Below are 20,224 nucleotides of genomic sequence, written 5' to 3'. Positions count from 1 at the left end.
AGGTTTATAGGCATATTGTCTAGGTTAGGGTGCTGCTGTTCAAACTCGATCTGAGGGGAGGAGAGAGAGGGGGCATTATGGGTAGGGGAGGACGTTGGAGCTTGGATCCGATGCTGGAGTATGTGGCCGAGTCAGATCTGTACCGGATCTGAGGTCCCACAGGTTGAAGACAAATGTAAAGCAACAACTCAGATAGAATGTTATGGCAAGTACATTTTTTTTTTTTTTTTTTTTTTTTTGTTAGGCAGTGATTTAGCTACTTTGTGTTTATTTGCTGCTTACAGAAATTTTCTGAGATTTAGACACAGTGACAGTCTAGTCATGTGACTGTCCCAGTAGTTCTACAGAGTTATCCTTCTTGATCAGTTGCATTTTCCAGAGCATTATTTGTCTTAGTGATACTGCTTAACTCCTACCAAGTATGATTCAGGTGTTCTGTGCATAGTGAAGAGATTTTGGTTTTACAGATAATGGAAGCATATAATCTTTATTTATCAGATTTATCCCACTTTTGCTTGCATTGATAATGCAGGCTATGGAGACTGAAACTTGGATTTGTTTTCCTTGCTAGCTGGACTGTATAGAAACTTTTGTATGGTATATGAACCTGTATTTTTCTACACTTTTATATTCCCTTTCAACAGCATTATCATGCAGAGGTTGAGGCAGAAGCAGTCAGTGTGAGTGATTTGCTTTTGTTTTCACTTACGAATCAAAAAAGTAGCTTAGGGTTGAGCAATCTAAAGTCTATTTAATTTAATATCAGGCCAATGATAAGATAAATTCAGAAAATGCATGTGCTTGCATTAAATATATGGATAAATATTAATTTTCTTTTAAAGGCATTGGGAATTGAAAATGAAGATGATGTCTACAAATTAGCAGAGTTCCTCATCAGATACAAAGAACAGCAGCAATCAGATGACCAGGTAGGCAATATTTAAAGTGATAAACTGTAAAATACTTTATCCCACGACTATAAAGAATGCCATTTGAAAACATGTGTGTACTAGATTTGTGTGTTCATTTATTTGGTTTAGAATGTCAGGTTGATTTGGGGGCTCCTCTGGGTACGTCATGTAGTCTCAAATTCCATTTCATCTCCTTTGCAAATGTAGTAACTTTTCTAAAGGCTCAGTTGAACAGTCAGTTAGCCATTCAATCAAGTAACAGTTCTCCTAATGCACTTTCTGGTGAAAGTTACAATTACCATATTCCTTTGGTTTTCCCACAGGGTTTAAATAAAAAAAAAAAGTTATAAAACAAACAACTATTTACATAGGTCCACAGCTGATCAGTACATCAAAGTTATACACATCAACAACAATTAATATTTTCCAACCAAGTCTTTAAAGTTTAAGACAAGATTTATATGAATGTGTAATATTAGAAGTTCTCGTCTTTATAGTATGCAGTTCACTACTGCAAACTATTTTTGCCATACTAATAAATTCAACACTAGAGTGGGTAACTTTTCTTTTTCAATTTTTAGTAATTACTTTTCTGGCTGTAGCGGTGGTGGTGCTGCGGTAGCGTTGTCGCCTCATAGCAAGACGTTGTCCCGTTTGATTCTCAGCTAGAGCGTCTTCTGTGTGGAGGCATACGTGAATGGGGCGTGCCTTCGTTGAAGGCTGTGTGTCAGGGTAACCCGATATGTAAAAATCCACTACTAATCATTAGCGGACCGGAGTTCCGCTGTGGCGACCCCTAACCGGGAAAAGCTGAAAGACACAAACAAAACTTTTCTGGCTGTAGCAGTAATAGACCAAAGAAGAGTCACTTAGTTTTTTTGGAATTATCTCAGGAGTAGAAGTATTAAATCAAGGTAAAGATTTAGAAATGTTACATCTATCTGACTGTAGAGCTTGAATGAAGTTAATTCCTTTCCAGAAAGGGGAGATGTCTTTATATTCATATACCATATGCATCCAGTCAGCTATTATTTCAGAATCACATCTCCAGCACTTAATTCTATTTGATTTATACATAACTGTAATTTTGTTAGTAGTGACAAAAGCTCTGTGTAAGAATTTCCAAGTGAACATTTTACAGTATAATGAAGATAAGAGTTTTGTCTGCAGATTTTAATGTTATTTTCTTGTATTCTTCAGAGAAGTCTTCATTATTAATTTTTGAGGAGTAGTTCCAATTGGAATTGTCTAAATATGTGAAATCTAGTTTAAGAATTTTATAAAGTTGTGAGAAATATGATGTATTTTTCATTTTGTTATTATTATTTATTAAGAATTCCAATAATTTGGGGAGCAATTTCTTAACTGGGTAAAATATCTTATTAATGTCTGTGTTCACAAAGTCTGTAAATGTTTGTAAGTCTTACCGCCCTCTGACGTGCAGGACTAACAGTAGCTAATCCTGAACTGTCACCTGTTTTACCAGGTGCTCATCAGTGCTCTCCCCATCATAAGCTTTAGCTGTCCTTGAACTAGTGATTACTCCTTTATAAAAATGCCAGAAAGTGCATTATTGTATCCTTTGGGAAGTCTTCTATCCCTGGGAACTACCCTAAGAGATGACCCAGGTGTTCAAGATTTGGAACTTATGTGGAGAATGACCTAACATTTGACCAACATACGTTAGTTGTAAGAAAGTCTTTCTATATTTCACAGCTTATAAATAAAGGGATTGTGGCTAGATCTGGAGATATCATTGTCCTACTTTAATCAGTCCTCATTGAGAATGTAATCCCCCCCCCCCCCATTGTCATGTATCTTTCCAGACACATGCAACAACTGGAATGCCCACATAGATGCCCTACTAAAAAGATATAAGGCCTAAACAACATATGTGTTGTTGTCCTGTCCCGCCTTCATTCTTACCAGGATGGGTTCGGTTCCAATCCTCAGATCCTACTCGGCCTTATCTACAAGCTCAAGGTCTTCCAGTTGCTCATGGCTAAACCCTATCCCAGCATGCACTAGGAAAGCTCCCCAGATCTCGTTTGCTGCTAAACAAGTTTGGGTCTTCGTTCTACTGGCTCTGGCTAAGTATACTCTTGATTATTGTCGCTAATTGCTTATTCTTAATTATTATTGATCTAGATAAATAGTTTGGTGCTAGTTTGTTATTTCCGCTTTTTCTGCCTTTTTTCTGTTGTTGGCCATCTTCTCCCACCTAGGCCTTATTCTCCCTATCCCAGCCTCCACCTAACACTCTTAATAGCCCATTTTAGTAGTGGGCTTTTCTTACCTTTGTTTTTTTCTCTATTTTAAAAATTGTTTAAAGGCAGTTCATTTAAATTAGAGAATTGCTTTACTCTTAGCCTGTTTAAGTTAGAGGGCTTCCCCTTCTTTCAGTCTTCTGGGCATAGCCCATTTAAGTTAGGGGGCTGTACCCTCCTTTTTTCCTCTCTTTTACAGTCATAGTTGATTGTTTAACTATTGTGGTGGTGGTGGTGGTTGTTAAAAAAAAAAAAAAAAGACTGCTCTAGTTTTTTTTGTGTTACTATCCCTTGTTCAGGATGTCTTCTAAACAGTTGAAACCCTCTGATTTAAAAAAATGTCAAAAATATGGACAGAAAATGTATTTAACTGATAGACACTCTTCTTCTCTTTCGGCTGTTCCCATTAGGGGTCGCCACAACGGATCCTGTTTCCATTTCTTCTGCATATTGCTGTGTCACACCAACCACCTGCATATCCTCTCTCACCACGTCCTTAAACCTTATCTTAGGCCTTCCTCTTTTCCTGTTACCTGGCAGCTCCATCCTTAGCATCCTTTTCCCAATATACCCATTATCCCTCCCCAGCACATGTCCAAACCAATGCAATCTTGCCTCTCTGACTTTGTCTCCAAACCGTCCAACTTGAGCTGACTCTCTAATATACTGATTCCTAATCCTGTCCATCCTTGTCACACCCAGTGCAAATCTTAACATCTTTAACTCTGCCACTTCCAGCTCTGACTCCTGCCTTTTTGTCAGTGCCACTGTCTCCAACCCATACAACATAGCTGGTCTCACTACCCTCTTGTAGACCTTCTTTTTCACTCTTACTGGTACCCGTCTGTCACAAATCACTCCTGACACTTTTCTCCACCCATTCCACCTTGCCTGTACTCTCTTCTTCACCTCTCTTCCACACTCACCATTACTCTGAACTGTTGATCCCAAGTACTTAAACTCATCCACTTTTGCCAACTCTACTCCCTGCATCCTCACCATTCCTGTATCTTCCCTCTCATTCACACACACATATTCTGTCTTAGTCCTGCTGACCTTCATTCCTCTCCTCTCTAAAGCATATCTCCACCTCTCCAAGGTATCCTCAACCTGGTCCCTACTGTCACTACAGATCACAATGTCATCTGCAAGCATTATAGTCCATGGAGCCTCCTGTCTGATCTCATCTGTCAACCTGTCCATCACCATTGCAAATAAGAAAGGGCTCAGAGCGGATCCTTGATGTAATCCCACCTCTACCTTAAACGGATTTGCCACTCCCACTGCAGACTTCACCACTGTCACACTACCCTCGTACATATCCTGTACCACTCTTACATACTTCTCTGCCACTCCTGACTTCCTCATAAAATACCTCTCTAGGCACCCTATCGTATGCTTTCTCTAAGTCAACAAAGACACAATGCAACTCCTTCTGACCTTCTCTATATTTCCCCATCAACACTGTCAGAGCAAACATTGCATCTGTAGTGCTCTTTCCCGGTTGAAACCATACTGCTGATCAATAATATCACCACCCTTCTTAACCTAGCTTCCACTACTCTTTCCCATAACTTCAAGCTGTGACTGATCAGTTTTATCCCTTTGTAGTTACTACAACTCTGCAAATCACCCTTATTCTTAAAAAATAGGTACCAAAACACTTTTTCTCCACTCCTCAGGCATCCTCTGACTTTCCAAGATTTCATTAAACAATCTGGTTAAGAACTCCACTGCTATTTCTCCTAAGCACCTCCATGCTTCCACTAGTGTGTCATCTGGACCAACGGCCTTTCCATTCTTCATCCTCTTTATAGCTGTCCGTACTTCCTCCTTGCTAATCTTTTTCACTTCCTGATTCACTATCCCCACATCATCCATCCTTCTCTCTCTCTCTTTCATTGTCTTCATTCATCAGCCCCTCAAAGTACTCTTTCCATCTGCTCAACACACTCTTCTTGCTTGTGAGTACGTTTCTCTTACTGTCCTTTATCACCCTTACCTGTTGCATATCTTTCCTAGCTCGGTCCCTCTGTCTAGTCAATCAGTACACATCCTTTTCTCCCTCTTAAGTGTCCAACCTTTCATACAACTCTCCATATGCCTTATCCTTAGCCTTCGCCACCTCTCTCTTTGCCATGCTCCTTATCTCCTTATACTCCTGTCTACTTTCTTCATCTCTCTGACAATCCCACTTCTTCTTCGCCAGCCTCTTCCTCTGTATACTCTCCTGTACTTCCTCATTCTGCCACCAGGTCTCCTCGTCCTCCTTCCTCTGTCCAGATGTCACACCAAGCACCTTTCTAGCTGTCTCCCTTACCATCTCTGCTGTAGTTACCCAGCTATTCGGTAACTCTTCACTGCCCCCCAGTGCCTGTTTTAACTCTTCCCTGAACTCCACCTCACAGTCACCCTTTTTCAACTTCCACCATTTGATCCTTGGCACTGCTCTCACACTTGTCCTCCTCTTCTTGATCACCAACATCATCCTACAAACCACCATTCTGTGCTGCCTAACTACACTTTCCCCTGTCAACACTTTACAGTCTCCAATCTCCTTCAGACTGACCCTCCTGCATAGGATATAATCTACCTGTGTGCATCTTCCTCCCTCTTGTACATCACCCTATGCTCTTCCCTCTTCTTAAAATGTGTATTCACCACAGCCATGTCCATCCTTTTCGCAAAATCCACTACCATCTGATCTTCTGCATTCCTCTCTTAACACCATACCTGCCCATCACTTCCTCATCCCCTCTGTTCCCTTCACCAACATGCCCATTGAAGTCCGCTCCAATCACCAGTCACTCACCCTTGGGGACACTCAACACCATTTCATCCAACTCGCTCCAAAATTTTTCTTTCTCATCCATTGCACACCCAACTTGTGGAACGTATACACTAACAACATTCATCATTACACCATCAATTTCCAGCTTCATAAACATCACTCTATCCGACACTCTTTTCACCTCCAAAACACTGTTGGCATACTATTCTTAAGGGGATAACCCCTACTCCATTTCTTCTCCCATTCACACCATGATAGAACAATTTGAACCCACCTCCTATACACCTGGCCTTACTCTCCCCTTCCATCTGGTGTCTTGCACACACAATATATCAGCTTTCCTTCTCTCCATCATATCAGCTAGCTCTCTCCCTATACCAGTCATACTGGCGAAATTCAAAGTTCCTACCCTCACTACTACACTCCTAACCTTCTTCCTCTCTTTCTGCTTTCGGGCATGCCTTCCTCCTGTTCTTCTCCTTCGGCCAACAGTAGCCCAATTTCCACCAGCACCCTGTTGGCTAACAGCACTGGTGGCGGTCATTGTTAACCCGAGGCTCAACTGATCCGATATGGAAATCTGTATTGTTGTCCGCATATGTTATTTGGCAGAGGATTTACACCAGATGCCCTTCCTGATGTAACCCTCCCCATTTATCCGGGCTTGGGACCGGCACGAAGAAATGCACTGGCTTGTGCATCCCCAGTGGCTAGGTTAACTGATAGACACACTATTTGTGTCTATTGTGCAGCAGCTGTCCACCTCCAGGAGTCTTGTTCCATTTGTCATTCCTTTAATCTCAGGGCTCTTCTTGAGAGGAAAAACAAATTAATACTAAGAGGTCTCTTAAAAAAAAACATTCTTGGAAGCAATACAAGATCCGGGTTCATCAAAGTCTGACCAGTCTCCATCTTCAAGATCTGACAAGTCTGGGAAGAGATCTTCCTCTTCCAGTGCTCCATTGAAGCCTAAAATTTCAGCATCAGATCCTACGGCTGTCAGATCTGAAAAATCTACTGCTCTGGCACCATCAGCCTCAGTGCAGGTGGAGCTCGAGTTGTGGAGCCAGTCCCTTGTCTTGGAGCTGTTCTCCCCTACTCTATCACCTATACTCCAACATTCCAAGTCTCCAGCCCCCTCCACTCGGTCTTCCAGGAACCTATCTGATGATGAAATGGATTGAGTGGTACAGAGTTATTAAGGACACCTGGCTGGCCAAGCTGCTATCGGATCCAACCCCAAGGGCTTCAGATCCGACCACATCCTCCCCTTCTGCTTTGATTCCTCCACCGATCTGACCTTGGACTTTGGAGCCAGAATGTCTGGAGCTGACATTGGTGGAACCATCAGACCCGAGACTTATTATGAGATCTTTGGATCCAACTATTGCTCTGATCTCCTGGGCTCCATTGTTGCTGAAGGAGTCTAGGACCCGACGCTGTCCATTCGGGTCTGGGGAGGTGAGTCAGATTGGAACCTTGTCGGATCCAGACTTGCCTCTCGGGACATTGGCTCGTGTGAGCTCGGCTCCTACCTCAGCCTTGGAGCCATCTTCTTGATTGCCAGTGGTTCCCTCGGCTTCTTCGGATCCAGGTATTTCCTCGGATCAGGGGCTGGGGGCTTTTGAGGTGATGAGAGTGCTGTCTCCACAGGCAGTTCCGCTGTCATCTCTGGAGGTTCTTCCCCTAAAGGCACCGGTATCTGCCTTTATACCGTTACATCCACAGGGACGTGGAGATCCTAGGCCTCAGGATGTTCCACAGGGTGCCCTTCACTCTTCTGAAACCTCTCCAGAGTACCCCCCTGAAGAGGTCCCTCGGAAGAGGTTATGTAAGAGGAAGCATTTAAACTCCCCAGAGAAGACCATCTCTTCTGATATGGACCTCGATGAAGCTGAAGAGTCCCCACGGTCACCTCCTGATGATGTCGCCTTTGGAGACATCTTAGAAATAGAGAGGTGACTGGAAGTCCACCAACCCTTCAGCAGAGGAATCTGTGTACCTGAAGGCCTTTGGATCTCACCCTTCCTCCATTTGGTTGTCTCCACCTTTCAACAAACTTCTGGATTTAGTTTTTCAAAAGGCGTGTGAGTCTCCAGATTCAGTGGAACCTGTTCCTCGGAGGCCAAATAAGTTCATCATGTCCCCCTCAGACAAAAACTTTATATCTAAGGGAGTCCCAGTAGAGACATCTTCTTCTGTTCATCCACCCTCACACAATGGACAGATATGAAAAGCGCATTTTTTCTTCAGTGACTTTTGCTCTCAGAAAGCTGAATTACCTGACCCACTTTACTAGATTACAGAGAGATCTCCTGAAGGAGTTAGGAGATACTCTCCAAGGTTCAGTAGCTGAAGGGGTGTCAGAGAACGTTTCCTCTCAGCTCCCTACCTTAAATTCAGCTGTCAGCTTCTCCATGAGACTGATTTCTTATGCAGTGGATGGAGTGAGTAGAGCAGCAGGTTCAGGAATTTCCCTATGACTTCGCGGAACCCTTTAAATCTTCTTTTGTGAATGCCCTATTTGATGGCTTGTCTCTGTTCGGGCCCAAAGTTAAGGACACACTAACCAGGTGTGAACAAGAGGGCAATACTCTCTCTGTTGTAGAAATCCATTTTTCCCTACCTACTAGACCATATCCCAAAGGTCAGCAAGGAAGTGGAAAAATGTGGTTTTGAAAATCCCAGAGAGCTTTCCAGGACACATGTGGTGAATCTTTCCCCAGGGGCAGAGGGGGAAGTAGTAATGGAGGAACACTGACCATGCAGCAGAGGGGGTCCACAGAATAAGGGCGACAGAGTATCTTTCTTTGGTAAGCCCTTTCAGCACTTCTGAAGGGAGGCCCAACTGTCCATCTCTGGAGGCAGTCAGGGGGTCGCTTATCTTTGTACTCGGAAGCCTGGCTATGAATGACAAAAGACAAGTGGGTACAAAGCATCATATCCAGAGATTACTCCATATCCTTTTCCTTCCCCATCCCAAACATAAAAAAGTTCCACCCAGTCAGAGGGAACAGGCAACACTAGAAATTCGAATGTTGCTAGACAAAAAGTCATCCAAAAAGTCACCGCAGACCAAATAGGATCCGGAACTTACTCAAGGTTCTTTTTAGTTCCAAAGTAAACAGGGGACTGGAGACTAATCCTGGATTTCAGCAATCTAAACAAATCTGTAAGAAATTCCAAGTTCCAGATGGTAACACTGCAGTCAATACTTCCTTTTCTGGGACAAGACGATTGAATGCACTCGATAGACCTCCAGGATGCATACTACCACATAAGAATAGACAGGTGATCCAGGAGACACCTGCACTTTCGCTGGGAGCCAGTCCCTACCAGTTTCGAGCTCTGCTCTTTGGCCTCATTACAGCCTCCAGAGTGTTCACCAAATACATGGCAGTAGTCGCGGCCCACTAGAGGCGCCTAGGATTCCGAGAAATTCCATATTTAGATGACTGGCTCCTAACCGCCACCACAGAGCATCTAGTAATAAAAGGGAGAAACACCACCTTGCAGCTCTGCTGTCACCTAGGAATTACAGTAAACTATGAGAAATCTGCTTTGCTGTCTTCTCAGTGTGTCGTTTTTATCATTGTAGAATTGGATACAACAAGTATGATGGCCAAACTTCCTCCAGAAAGGGTGCAAGTTCTACGACATCAGGTTTTAAATCTTCTTACAAAGAAAAAAGCACATGCAAGGACAACCCTAAAAGTTTTGGGGATCATGGCAGCAGCAATAACCTTGATCCCATTAGCACGTCTGCACACGAGAATTCTCCAGTGACTACTGTCCACTCAGTGGTTGATGCAGGATCTGCCTATATCCCACAAAATATTGATAACAGAATCTTGCAAAAAAGATATTCGTTGGTGAGTTTACTCCACTCATGTGACAATACGTCAACCATTTGTACTTCCCTAGACATTAGCCATAGTGACCACAGATGCCTCTCAGATGGGGGGGGCTTTATCTGGGAAAGACAGTCCAAGGCACTTGGCAGGATCACGAGGCCCACTTACACATCAATGCCCTAGAGATGAGAGTGGTGCTTCTGGCATTGCAAGCATTCCAGGACTGTCTGTCGCTGGTAACTATTGTAATACAGACAGACAACATGTCAGTTGTATGGTATATAAGCAAACAAGGAGGAACCAGATCTTACCCCCCTTTGACAAGAGGCCCTGAGAGTATGGCAGTGGGTGACATCCTCCCAATGCTTTCTGATAGCAATGCACATCCCGGGAAATCTAATGTGATAGCAGACAGACTCAGCAGAGCAAGTCTGATGCCTCACGAGTGGTCCATAAAGCAAGAAGTAGCGGAAAAGATTTTCCGCAAATGAGGCCAGCCTTGCTGTGACCTTTTTGTGACATCCTTGAATGCCAAATGCAGCAGGTACTGGGGGGAATCACCAAAGGATGCACTTGTCTGCAATTGGCCCTTGGGTCTCCTCTACTTCTTTCCTCCCTTCTCATTAATACCCAAAGTTCTGCAGAAAGCCAATTAGTTGGGAAAGGACTTGATACTCTTAGCCCCATATTGGCCTTGTCATATCTGGTTCTTCTTCCTCTGGCCTCATCTTCGGGAGGAGCCTTGGATTCTGGACCCTGTTCCAGACCTTCTGACTCATGCATCAGGAATGCTCCATACTTCCCTTCATACTTGCAAATTGACAGCTTGGCTACTCCCAATTCCAACCATAGCCTGGTTTCCAACCTCTCTTCATCAGTTAAACACATCCTAATATCTTCTCATAAGGCTTCAGTGAGAAAGTTATGTAGAAGCAAATGGAAAGGCTTCTTATTTTCATAGTGACCCATTTTCTGCCCCAGTAAATTCCATACTAGAGTTCTTAGCAAAACTAGTCAATGAAGGCGCAGACTCAGCTACCGCTTGAGTTCAGCTAGCAGCGATATCCAATTTCTGTTTAGGTGAATTAGACCTCAATATTATATTTCACAGACTATGCAAAGCCTTTCTTAAAGGTACCTTGCTATTAAGACCACCTATCAAAGACCCCTCCAGCACCTTGGGATTTAAATGTTGTCTTATCTCATTTAATTTTTCCCCCGTTCGAGCCAGCATCATCTTTCAAACTCAAATTCTTGACATGGAAAGCTATTCTCTTGATAGCATTTACCTCTGCTAGAAGAGTGTCAGAGCTGCAAAGCCTTGTCAGTAAAGATCCCCTACTTGCTGTTCCATAGAGACAGGGTCTCCGTATGAACAAATCCTTTCTAAAATCAAATTTGAACCAATCCATAGAGCTGCCAGTCTTTTATCCAAATTACGAGAGTAAGGCAGAATACATGTTACAACAACTGGATGTGCATAGACAATTATGTTTCTACTTAAACAGGACTAAGGGCTTTAGAAAATCTGACCAACTATTTATATTTTGTTCAGATGCAAAGAAAGGTACTCCAGTCTCTAAAGTGACACTTTCAAAATGGCTTGCAGACTGCATAACCTTCATTTATAAATCTCAAAAAAGATATCTTCCCCATAGAGTTAAAACCCACTCTACAAGAGCCATTGCAACCTCTTCTGTCTTTCTGGCTAGACTACCAATTGATACCATTTGTGCTGCGGCAACATGGGCAAGACCACATACCTTTATCAGTCATTACAAAGTCGATTTGGCCTCCAGGAACAGGGTCTCTTTTAGGTCTACAATTCTGAAGAATATTCTCCCTTGAGCCACCAAAGAAAGATGGTGCTAGGGATGCTGTCCAATCCTAGTAAGAATGAAGGTGAGATAGGACAACACACAAAGAAGTTATATACTCACCATAATGTTCCATATGTGTTGTCCATCTTTGCCTTTATTCTTACATACCACCCTCCTTCCCCTGGCCTTTTTACTCCTGGAAGACCAAGTTGGCACAATTAGATATCGTTATTCTCTGCCTTTATTTTGTATTCTGTTGTTATACCTGCAAACAAGATTTGGGGAGCTTTCCTAGTGCATGCTGGGATAGGGTTTAGCCATGAGCTAGTGGAAGACCTTGAGCTTATATATAAGGCCGAGTTGGATCCGAGGATCGGATTTGAACCCATCCTGGTAAGAATGAAGGCTAAGATGGACAACATACATGGAACATTATGGTGAGTACTTAACTTCTTTGTTTACATTGACTGACTAAAGCTCTCTCACTATACTTGGTATCCTACAGACTACTAAAAGGTGACCTGTGTCTGGCATACAAGGCTTCCTCCGAGACAATAATAATGGATTTACTGCACATAAGCAAGTGAAATGGCATCAGAAATACTCCGTCTAGGGATTTCTTCTGCAGAATCAACAGAACAGTTTGGAGGGACAGGTGTATCTTGCAGAGGATACCACTGCTCTGGAACAGACTCTCCACATCCACATAAAACAAAGTTCATCCCTGTCCTTATTCAATCTTAACTTGGATCTATAGCTGGGAAACAGGACATTTACCTCAGGACTGCCTTCCCCACTACTAATGGATGGAGGTAGCTCAAAAATGCTTTGTCCCATGCATGAGTCCCCTCAAATTATCAATGGTATGATTCTAGTTATTCTCATTAGGTGTAATAAATAATTATAAACCATGGGATGGGTAAGGCCAATCTCTAACCAAATGGGGTAGGTTAATTAGAACACAAAAAGGAAATTAGCTAAGCTTAAAATGGCTAGCAAGGCTAGGTAGCCTAGTACTTGGCTATGAACCTATAAGTAAACAGTTTGTCATTTTAGTTCAGACATATTTATTGTTTCAGCAAACTTATCGGTATACAGCAGACAAGTGTGTATTACTGTAAAATGATTTACAATTAGAAATATATTTGAGGTTAAACAGTATGGTTCTGAATTTAGTTTAATAAAACAATGTACTAACAAATATGAGTATCTAAATGTCTTGTAAAACTTATCACCATATTCAGCTGCTTTTAGTTTCAAGCCATTGAATTTCCAGTAAGCTTCCTAAGGTAACAGACTGGTAAACAAAATACACATATATCTGACAGCATTAATGCAGCATAGTCTTCATTCACTTGTTCACTTTATTAGTATAGTAGTTCATAGGTATATACTACGCCCCTTATAAGCCTAGCTGTGCAACCCAAATGTGACCCACAAATTTGATGTGTATATGTAGTGATTTACTGACTGCCTATGTCCAACTGATAGATAGGAGCTAAACCAGGGGGTAAATTTCCAATTACCCATCCATTGGTCCAAGTTGCACTTAAAAAGGGATACGGAGGAACTCTGCTTCTCATGGATGGGGGAGCCTGTTCCAGAGAAAGGCAATTCTCTGAGAAACATATCTGTCTCTCCAACATGTCCTATTTATGCTTCAAGCAAAATTTATGTCTTTTAATCTAGTAGTTCTGATGCTGTTTATTTTGTGGATGTGCAAAAGGTTAATCAAAACAGAGTCCAGGGATGCCTTGTATGCCAGGGAAAGATCCACCTGTCAGAAGTCTGTATAATAACGAGTAAAGAGACAGGGCTGTCAGGCAATCAATGTATGGTATTGTGTTTACTCTCTGTATACTTTTTGTAAGGAACCTTTGTAGATGTTCCAGTCACTATGTGTCTGATTGGGTGCCTACCAAAAGGGTCATTGTACTCTATGATGGGTCTGATGAGGGCCAAGTACAATGCTATGATGACCTCTCTGAACCAAGGTGCCATATAAGTGTATAAGTTGAGAAATATAGAAGGATTTTCATACTACCTTGGAGACATGCTGGGTGAAGGCTAGCTTACTATGTACATGAGTTCCCAGATCCCTGACTACTGAATCAACATTTAAGAGTATTTTGTTGATGATGTAGTTACTCCGGGTAGTAGACTCACCAAAAGGTATTATAATGCATTTCTTGGTATTGCGATTTAAGCCATGCTTTGGCACCAAGTGTTTTCCTGTGTTAGACCTTCCTGAGGGGTGTTCTCGTCTTGGCAAGATTCACTGACTGCTCCCAGTTTGCTGTCATCTATGAACTTGGTCAGCCAAAGGCCTTTGACATCCGAAAAACAGATGCCAAAGAGGAATGGGCCCAGCACAGAGGCCTGGGAAACTCCACTGGTGACTGGGCTCTTTGTGGTGTTGGCCTCACTGATTTGAACCTATCATTGAGCCAACTAGCTATCCACTGTGTTATAAAGAGATTTATACTGAGTTTCTTAAGTTTGTTGACAACGCTCAACTGGGATATTGTATCAGATGCTTTAGTCAGATCTATGTAGGCAGTATGCACCATCTTCCCCTCATCTATTGCCTTAGTGACATTTTCAAAGAAGTCCGTCAGATTCAGTGAGCATGACTGTCCTTTAACAAAGCCAAACTGCGCTGGATCCAGTATCCGGAGATCTCTTATGTCCTTGTTGATAATTTCTATGCTAATTCTTTTCTTGTCTTTGCAAATAAGACTAGTCAGGCTAATGGGTCTGTAGTTTCCAAGATCTGTTGAAAGTTCTCCCTTGGGGGGGGTGACCATTGTAGACCTCCATTCAAGTGGCACAAAACCTGTTTTAAGACTATAGTTAAATAATGACTAAGTAATAACAGGTGTTCTGATGGTCATATTTTAGACTATTCAGGAGGCATCCTTGGATGTTATTGGGGCCCAGTGAGGCCATGTTCTTGGCTTTAGTGAGTGCAGCCAGTGCATGCTTCCTAGTTATAGTTGGAGGGGTTATGTTTGAGTGTATATCTAAGGGGATAGTTGAGGGTGAGAGGAGGGGTAAGGCTGGAACTGAATTTGGCCGCTAACAGGTTTGCTATATCACCAGGCTCAGTGAATGTGGCACCAGTAACCACCAGTTCAGCACATTGTTGTGTACTGCCCTTGATGTTTCTGATGTAGCTGTTGAAGGTCTTATGGTTATCTTTTTCCTGAAAGGCTGTCTTAAGCTCAAAGTTGGCCTTGCCTGACCTAATTAGCCCTCTTAGTTGCCTATTTACTTTGATAAGAGATTTTCTGTTTTTATGAGAATTACCTTTCCTGATTTTTGCTTTAATTTTGTTTCCTTTTGTTGTATTTCCTGTTTAATTTGAGATACCACCAGGATGATTTCTTTCTAGGACTAGTCCTTGTCTTACAAGGTCTTGCAGCCTCTATGCAGCCATTGACATGGTTGTACAGAGTTTCTGAGAGCAATTCAGCATAGGCCGGTGTGTTCTCTGGGTTTGGAGGAGCATTGAATTTTGAAAATCCATCACTTAAATGGTAATTTGCCTTGGAATAGTTCCTACTGGTTTTAATGGGATTATGGAGTTGTTTGGATTTCTTCCATATTTATAAGCACGAAGTCCAGTATGCTGGCACTTCTAGTGGCACTTCTAGTGGGTATATTCATATTTGGTCAAGGGTGTTTGTGTTTATGAAGTCCAGGAATTTCTTTGCCTGTATATTTGAGGCTGTATAGGATTTCCAGTGTATAGAGGGGTAGTTAGTCTCCCATGAGTAGGGTGCTAGGTTGGACGGTAAGTGTCTCCAGTAAGTCCAAGTATGCATTGTGAGATTCTTGGAAAATGGAGGATGGCCTGTAGCTGGCTAGGGTATGGTATGGGATTTTGTCTATGGTGATCTGCACATGTAGGAACTCCACTGCATCGTGTGACCACGCTAGAGGTATGCTTGTTAGTCATGCATATTGAGACACCTCCTCCTTTAGCCCTTTTCTGTGCAGCTACTGGTTTAAAAGTGTAAATGTCACTCAAATCTTGTACTGTCGGGGTATTCTCTGCCGCTTTAAAGCGTGTCTCTCTAACTGCACTGATGCCTATATTCTCTAGTGTGAGGAAGGCTTGGAGAGAGTGTAGATTTTTATTTAGGCTCCTAGCATTAAGCAGTAATTCTTTGAGGTTCAATTGAGTCGATTTTGCTAGATGCAAGCACCTATGTAATGTATAGTTTATTAGTGTACTGGGGGGGTGCAAAACACCTATATGATGTGTAGGTGGATGAAGTCCTGCCTGCAACCCAGGTGACCAAAGTCTGACTAGTGGTTCAGGCTCCTGCTGGGGCTGGTGTGGAAGACTAGGAATGATGAGGCATTGCCTGCTCTCCTCTTTCTGGGGGAGAGAGTGGGACATGAAGGAAGCATGTCCTTCTCACAAGCTTTAGTGCTGATACTGGGACCTTAAAAAAAAGAAGCTGTTGATGTGATAGGAGGTCTGGCAAAGAGGGTTGTGTGACTATGTGGTTGGATTCTGTCATCCCTGCATATCAGTGGAAGATAATATTTCGAAGAAAACCCCATCTGGCTACTGTATGATGGCACTGGATTCTCTCCTACTTTCCATAATTCATGGGTTAATTCACAGGCTACTGATCAAGGCGTCTTCCTTACAGAGGCATGAGACATACAAGCAGAGCACCTCACTGGCCCTCTTCAAGAGAAATCATGAGTGGGTGGGTAACAGAAAGTTCACCCCAGGGATCCACTCGAGTTGCCCTGCTGGATAGGGGCACTGTGAACTAACATTGGGTGGCACTGTGCCTGGGCAGTTTTTTTGGGCTAGGCTTCTAAATGCTCCATTAGCCAAGTACACACCTATGAACCTGTATACTCTGGAATAAGCTTCCGTTTAACTTCTCCCATTGGGGTGGCTTCTGAAAGAGAAGGAGCATGTTAAAAGTCAGGAGCAGAAGTCATAATCAGCTAACAAAAAATAAAAGTATAGGATGCCTCAGATTTCACATTATATTCGGCTCCTTTTACATCTGCACCTTGACTTGTTTATTTTTCTTTAAAAAGCTGTGTCCAGTCTCACCATCTGAAATTCCTGAACTTGAGAACAAAGCTTTCATAATCTTACATTGTTTTGCAAGAGGTATATTTTCAATCTGTGCTAAATTTGCTGTTTGTAGTTTGATTGCTTTTCTTATGTCACTTTCCATGATGATGAGAAATAAACTTTCTTCCATCATTTTGCCATGAATTCAAGTTGAGAGTAATTCTGAATAAATATTTAGCCTTCTTCCCCACATGTTCTTGTGCATTTGAATGTGCTTCTTTTGTAGACAGCTTATTCTTTTGAAATACAGTGACTCACGCCTTCCATGAATAGCTAAAAGCTTATTGGCAAACCATGGGAAGATGCCAATAATGTATTTGGATTGCAGGTTAGAGATTGTCTTCCCTATCAAGGATTGATATTAGTGTATAGGCAAAGAGAAAGAAAGGGTCTACATTACATCTGCAAAAACCCTTTTCAGTGAACGACTGTTTGCTGAATGATAACGAGTGAAATCTAACTCCCTCAAACAGCCATTCTAACGAATTTTTTTCCTAGGGGAAAAAATGATTGGCCAAAGTAAAACCAGACAAAATTAAAAACCTTTCAAAGTGGTTTCTCAGCTCCCCCGCCCATGCCCCCTAACTAGATCGCACTACAGTGGGGAAAAGGGCAAATTCCCGATTATGGCCAAGCATTTTTTTCCCCTAGGAAATGGTGTTCATGGGAGTAAGATTTTGATGGTTATCATTCGATGAAGAGCCATTCGCTGAAAGTTTTTTTTCGTGGGCGTATTATAGACCTGAAGGAACTAGAGGGGTCCTAAACAAAAGACCAGCACTGGTAGAATTTTTAATAGAATCTAGAAGAGAAGCTGCTGTTAAAAAAAGGAATAATTAGTAGAACATAGAAAATAATGCATGGTAACTATAAGAATCTATCAGAGGAGGTTAGAAAGGATTGGGAAAAGAGAGTGAATAAGCAGTTGGATTAGCAATTCACAAAGAAACAATAGGGTTATGTGTATGTCTCCCAAGGGGTTGGGAGGGTGGCCTAATGGTTAAGGTGTTTGCCTTCCAAACACAAGGTACAGGGTTTGCCTTCCAAACACAAGGTACAGGGTTTGAATCTCACAGGAGATAATTGGCTAGGCTTAAAATGGCTCACAAGGGCAGTTAGCCTAGTACTAACCTATGAACCTGTGAACCTAAATATACAACAAAATGTAGAAAATTTAGGAATTTTGCTTGGAAATGTTTGCATAGGTATTTTTATATCCCAAGTAGACACCAGAGAAGTTTTCCTCAGGTAGACAGGTGTGATGGAGAAGAAAGAGGTAATTCAGAACATATTTTCTGGGAGTGTAATGCGAAATTATTTTTCTGAGCTGTGATACAGAATTGGAATTGCCTAGACATAGGTAAGGCTTTGCTGAGTTTAATTATGGTGGCTGCCAAAAAAGCAATTACTAGAAAATGGAAATCAAAGTCTAAAGCAACTGTACTAGAGGTAGTGAATATAGTAACATAGATAAAACAACTGGAATTGAGATCATTAGAAGAGGTTAGGAGTAAATTACATAGAAAAAATGGGAATTGTAGGAACAATACATACAGGGGCGGAATTAAGTTTAAAAGAAGGCAGGATTTAAATGAGCAATGTACTGTTTGACTGACCGTGATTGGGTAGATTATAAGTGATGTATAATGTTTGCAACTAAAATTATGTCAGTATGGTTTGTGACGGATGCTTGCAGCTTAGGTTATATCAGTATGGTTTGTTTTCATTTATCTAAAATGTATAATTGCCTGTATCATAAGTGATAATTTAATGAAGATGTTTTCTGTTAAAAAAAAAAAAAAGTTCTTGGTGAAGAGTATTGAACATCTTAGAATTTAGATCTGCTGACAGCCATTTCCCTGTTTTTGATCCAGACTCAAAGTTATCTTTCTCTTGCATTTACTTGAAATGTTTACTTTCTTAGCCTTCAGTTTTAAGAGATGTTTTCCTGCCTCTCCTAAACTAGTTAGACCTGTTTACAGGCCTTGCTGTATCCTGGGCTGTGTTGTAGTTCCTGTGTTGTAGTTCCTGTGTTGTCCATTGCCTTACTTGGATAGAAGGAAGTTTCTTAGCTCACCAGTGGGAGTGGAGAGCCTTGAATAGCCTACCTGTCCTTGAGGGAAGTGACCTCAGCACAAGAAGCTGTAGTAATTGGTCATTTTGGACCATTTCTAGCTCTTTTGAAGTTCCCTGGTTAAAATCTGCCTCTGGCATTTTTTTGAAGCCATATTGCTCAGACACAGCTCCACGTGGTCCTGTTGAGTCTTCCTGGCTACAGAGAACTGAAAAAAGCGACTGCTTTCCTGATTAAATATCCTGCTGTTTTTTATATTTGTTTTACCTTCTACTGCTTACCTAGAGCAAGCTTTAACTGTTTTCATAGTTATTTACTGCATCTGTTATTATCTGCACTTAAAAGTACATTTTAGTCGAAATTAGTCTAATTCAAGTCGAAAAGTGTTTGTTTGCTGTTTAATTTAATTGTTTGGCTGCCCACTAAAGTGTGCTAGCCTGTACTACTGACTTATTGCCTTTCCTGCATTTCTGTGTGATTCTATTTAAAAACAAAAAAATATTCCTTGTTTTCCTGCCTCTCCTAAACTAGTTAGACCAGTTTACAGGCCTTGCTGTATCCTGGCCTGTGTTGTAGTTCCTGTGTTGCCCATTGCCTTACTTGGATAGAAGGAAGTTTCTTAGCTCACCAGTGGGAGTGGGGAGCCTTGAATAGCCTACCTGTCCTTGAGGGAAGTGACCTCCAACACAAGAAGCTGTAGTAATTGGTCATTTTGGACCATTTCTAGCTCTTTTGAAGTTCCCTGGTTAAAATCTGCCTCTGGCATTTTTTTGAAGTCATATTGCTCATACACAGCTCCACGTGGTCCTGTTGAGTCTTCCTGGCTACAGAGAACTGAAAAAAAGCGACTGCTTTCCTGATTAAGTATCCTGCTGTTTTTATATTTGTTTTACCTTCAACTGCTTACCTAGAGCAAGCTTTAACTGTTTTCATAGTTACTTACTGCATTTTTTATTATCTGCACTTAAAAGTACATTTTAGTGGAAATTAGTCTAATTCAAGTCGAAAAGTGTTTGTTTGCTGTTTAATTTAATTGTTTGGCTGCCCACTAAAGTGTGCTAGCCTGTACTACTGACTTATTGCCTTTTCTGCATTTAGCGCGGAGTTGCCACTAGAGCACCATCGGGCAGTGTCGGTTAAACAAGGTTAAACTATTTCTGGCTCCGTAAAGTCTGCTCTTCATTTTTCCCTTAGAACTGCTCTACTTGTAATCTAAACAGTCTATTCTCTATCTGTAAAGCTCAGCACTTGTTCCTAAAGCATTTTTAGTCAGGTAAAGCACTTCTATATTATACAAAGTACTTCACTAGCTTAAAACCCCCTTGAGTACCCACTTCCCTATAGGTCCTTTCTGACTCAGTTACACAGCAAACTTTTTCATTTCTTCTAGCATG

General features: G+C 41.8%; 1 protein-coding gene across 2 annotated transcripts in view; it reads left to right on the top strand.

The window, feature by feature from the left end:
• The window catches only part of DRC1 (dynein regulatory complex subunit 1), a 2,270,880-nt gene that overhangs the window by 1,586,595 nt on the left and 664,061 nt on the right, over window positions 1-20,224 (top strand). For both annotated transcript variants that reach the window (XM_044062852.1, XM_044062853.1), the window contains one exon: window positions 843-929. In XM_044062852.1, the coding sequence (XP_043918787.1) occupies window positions 843-929 (87 nt within the window). The remainder of the gene's footprint in view (window positions 1-842; window positions 930-20,224) is intronic.

This window comes from Protopterus annectens, chromosome 2.part1 (genome assembly GCF_019279795.1).
Source record: "Protopterus annectens isolate FY-2018-M chromosome 2.part1, PAN1.0, whole genome shotgun sequence".
In the NCBI taxonomy this organism is placed as follows: domain Eukaryota; kingdom Metazoa; phylum Chordata; order Ceratodontiformes; family Protopteridae; genus Protopterus; species Protopterus annectens.
Note: the sequence above shows the minus strand (reverse complement) of the source record. Positions and strands in the feature narration are given on the sequence as shown.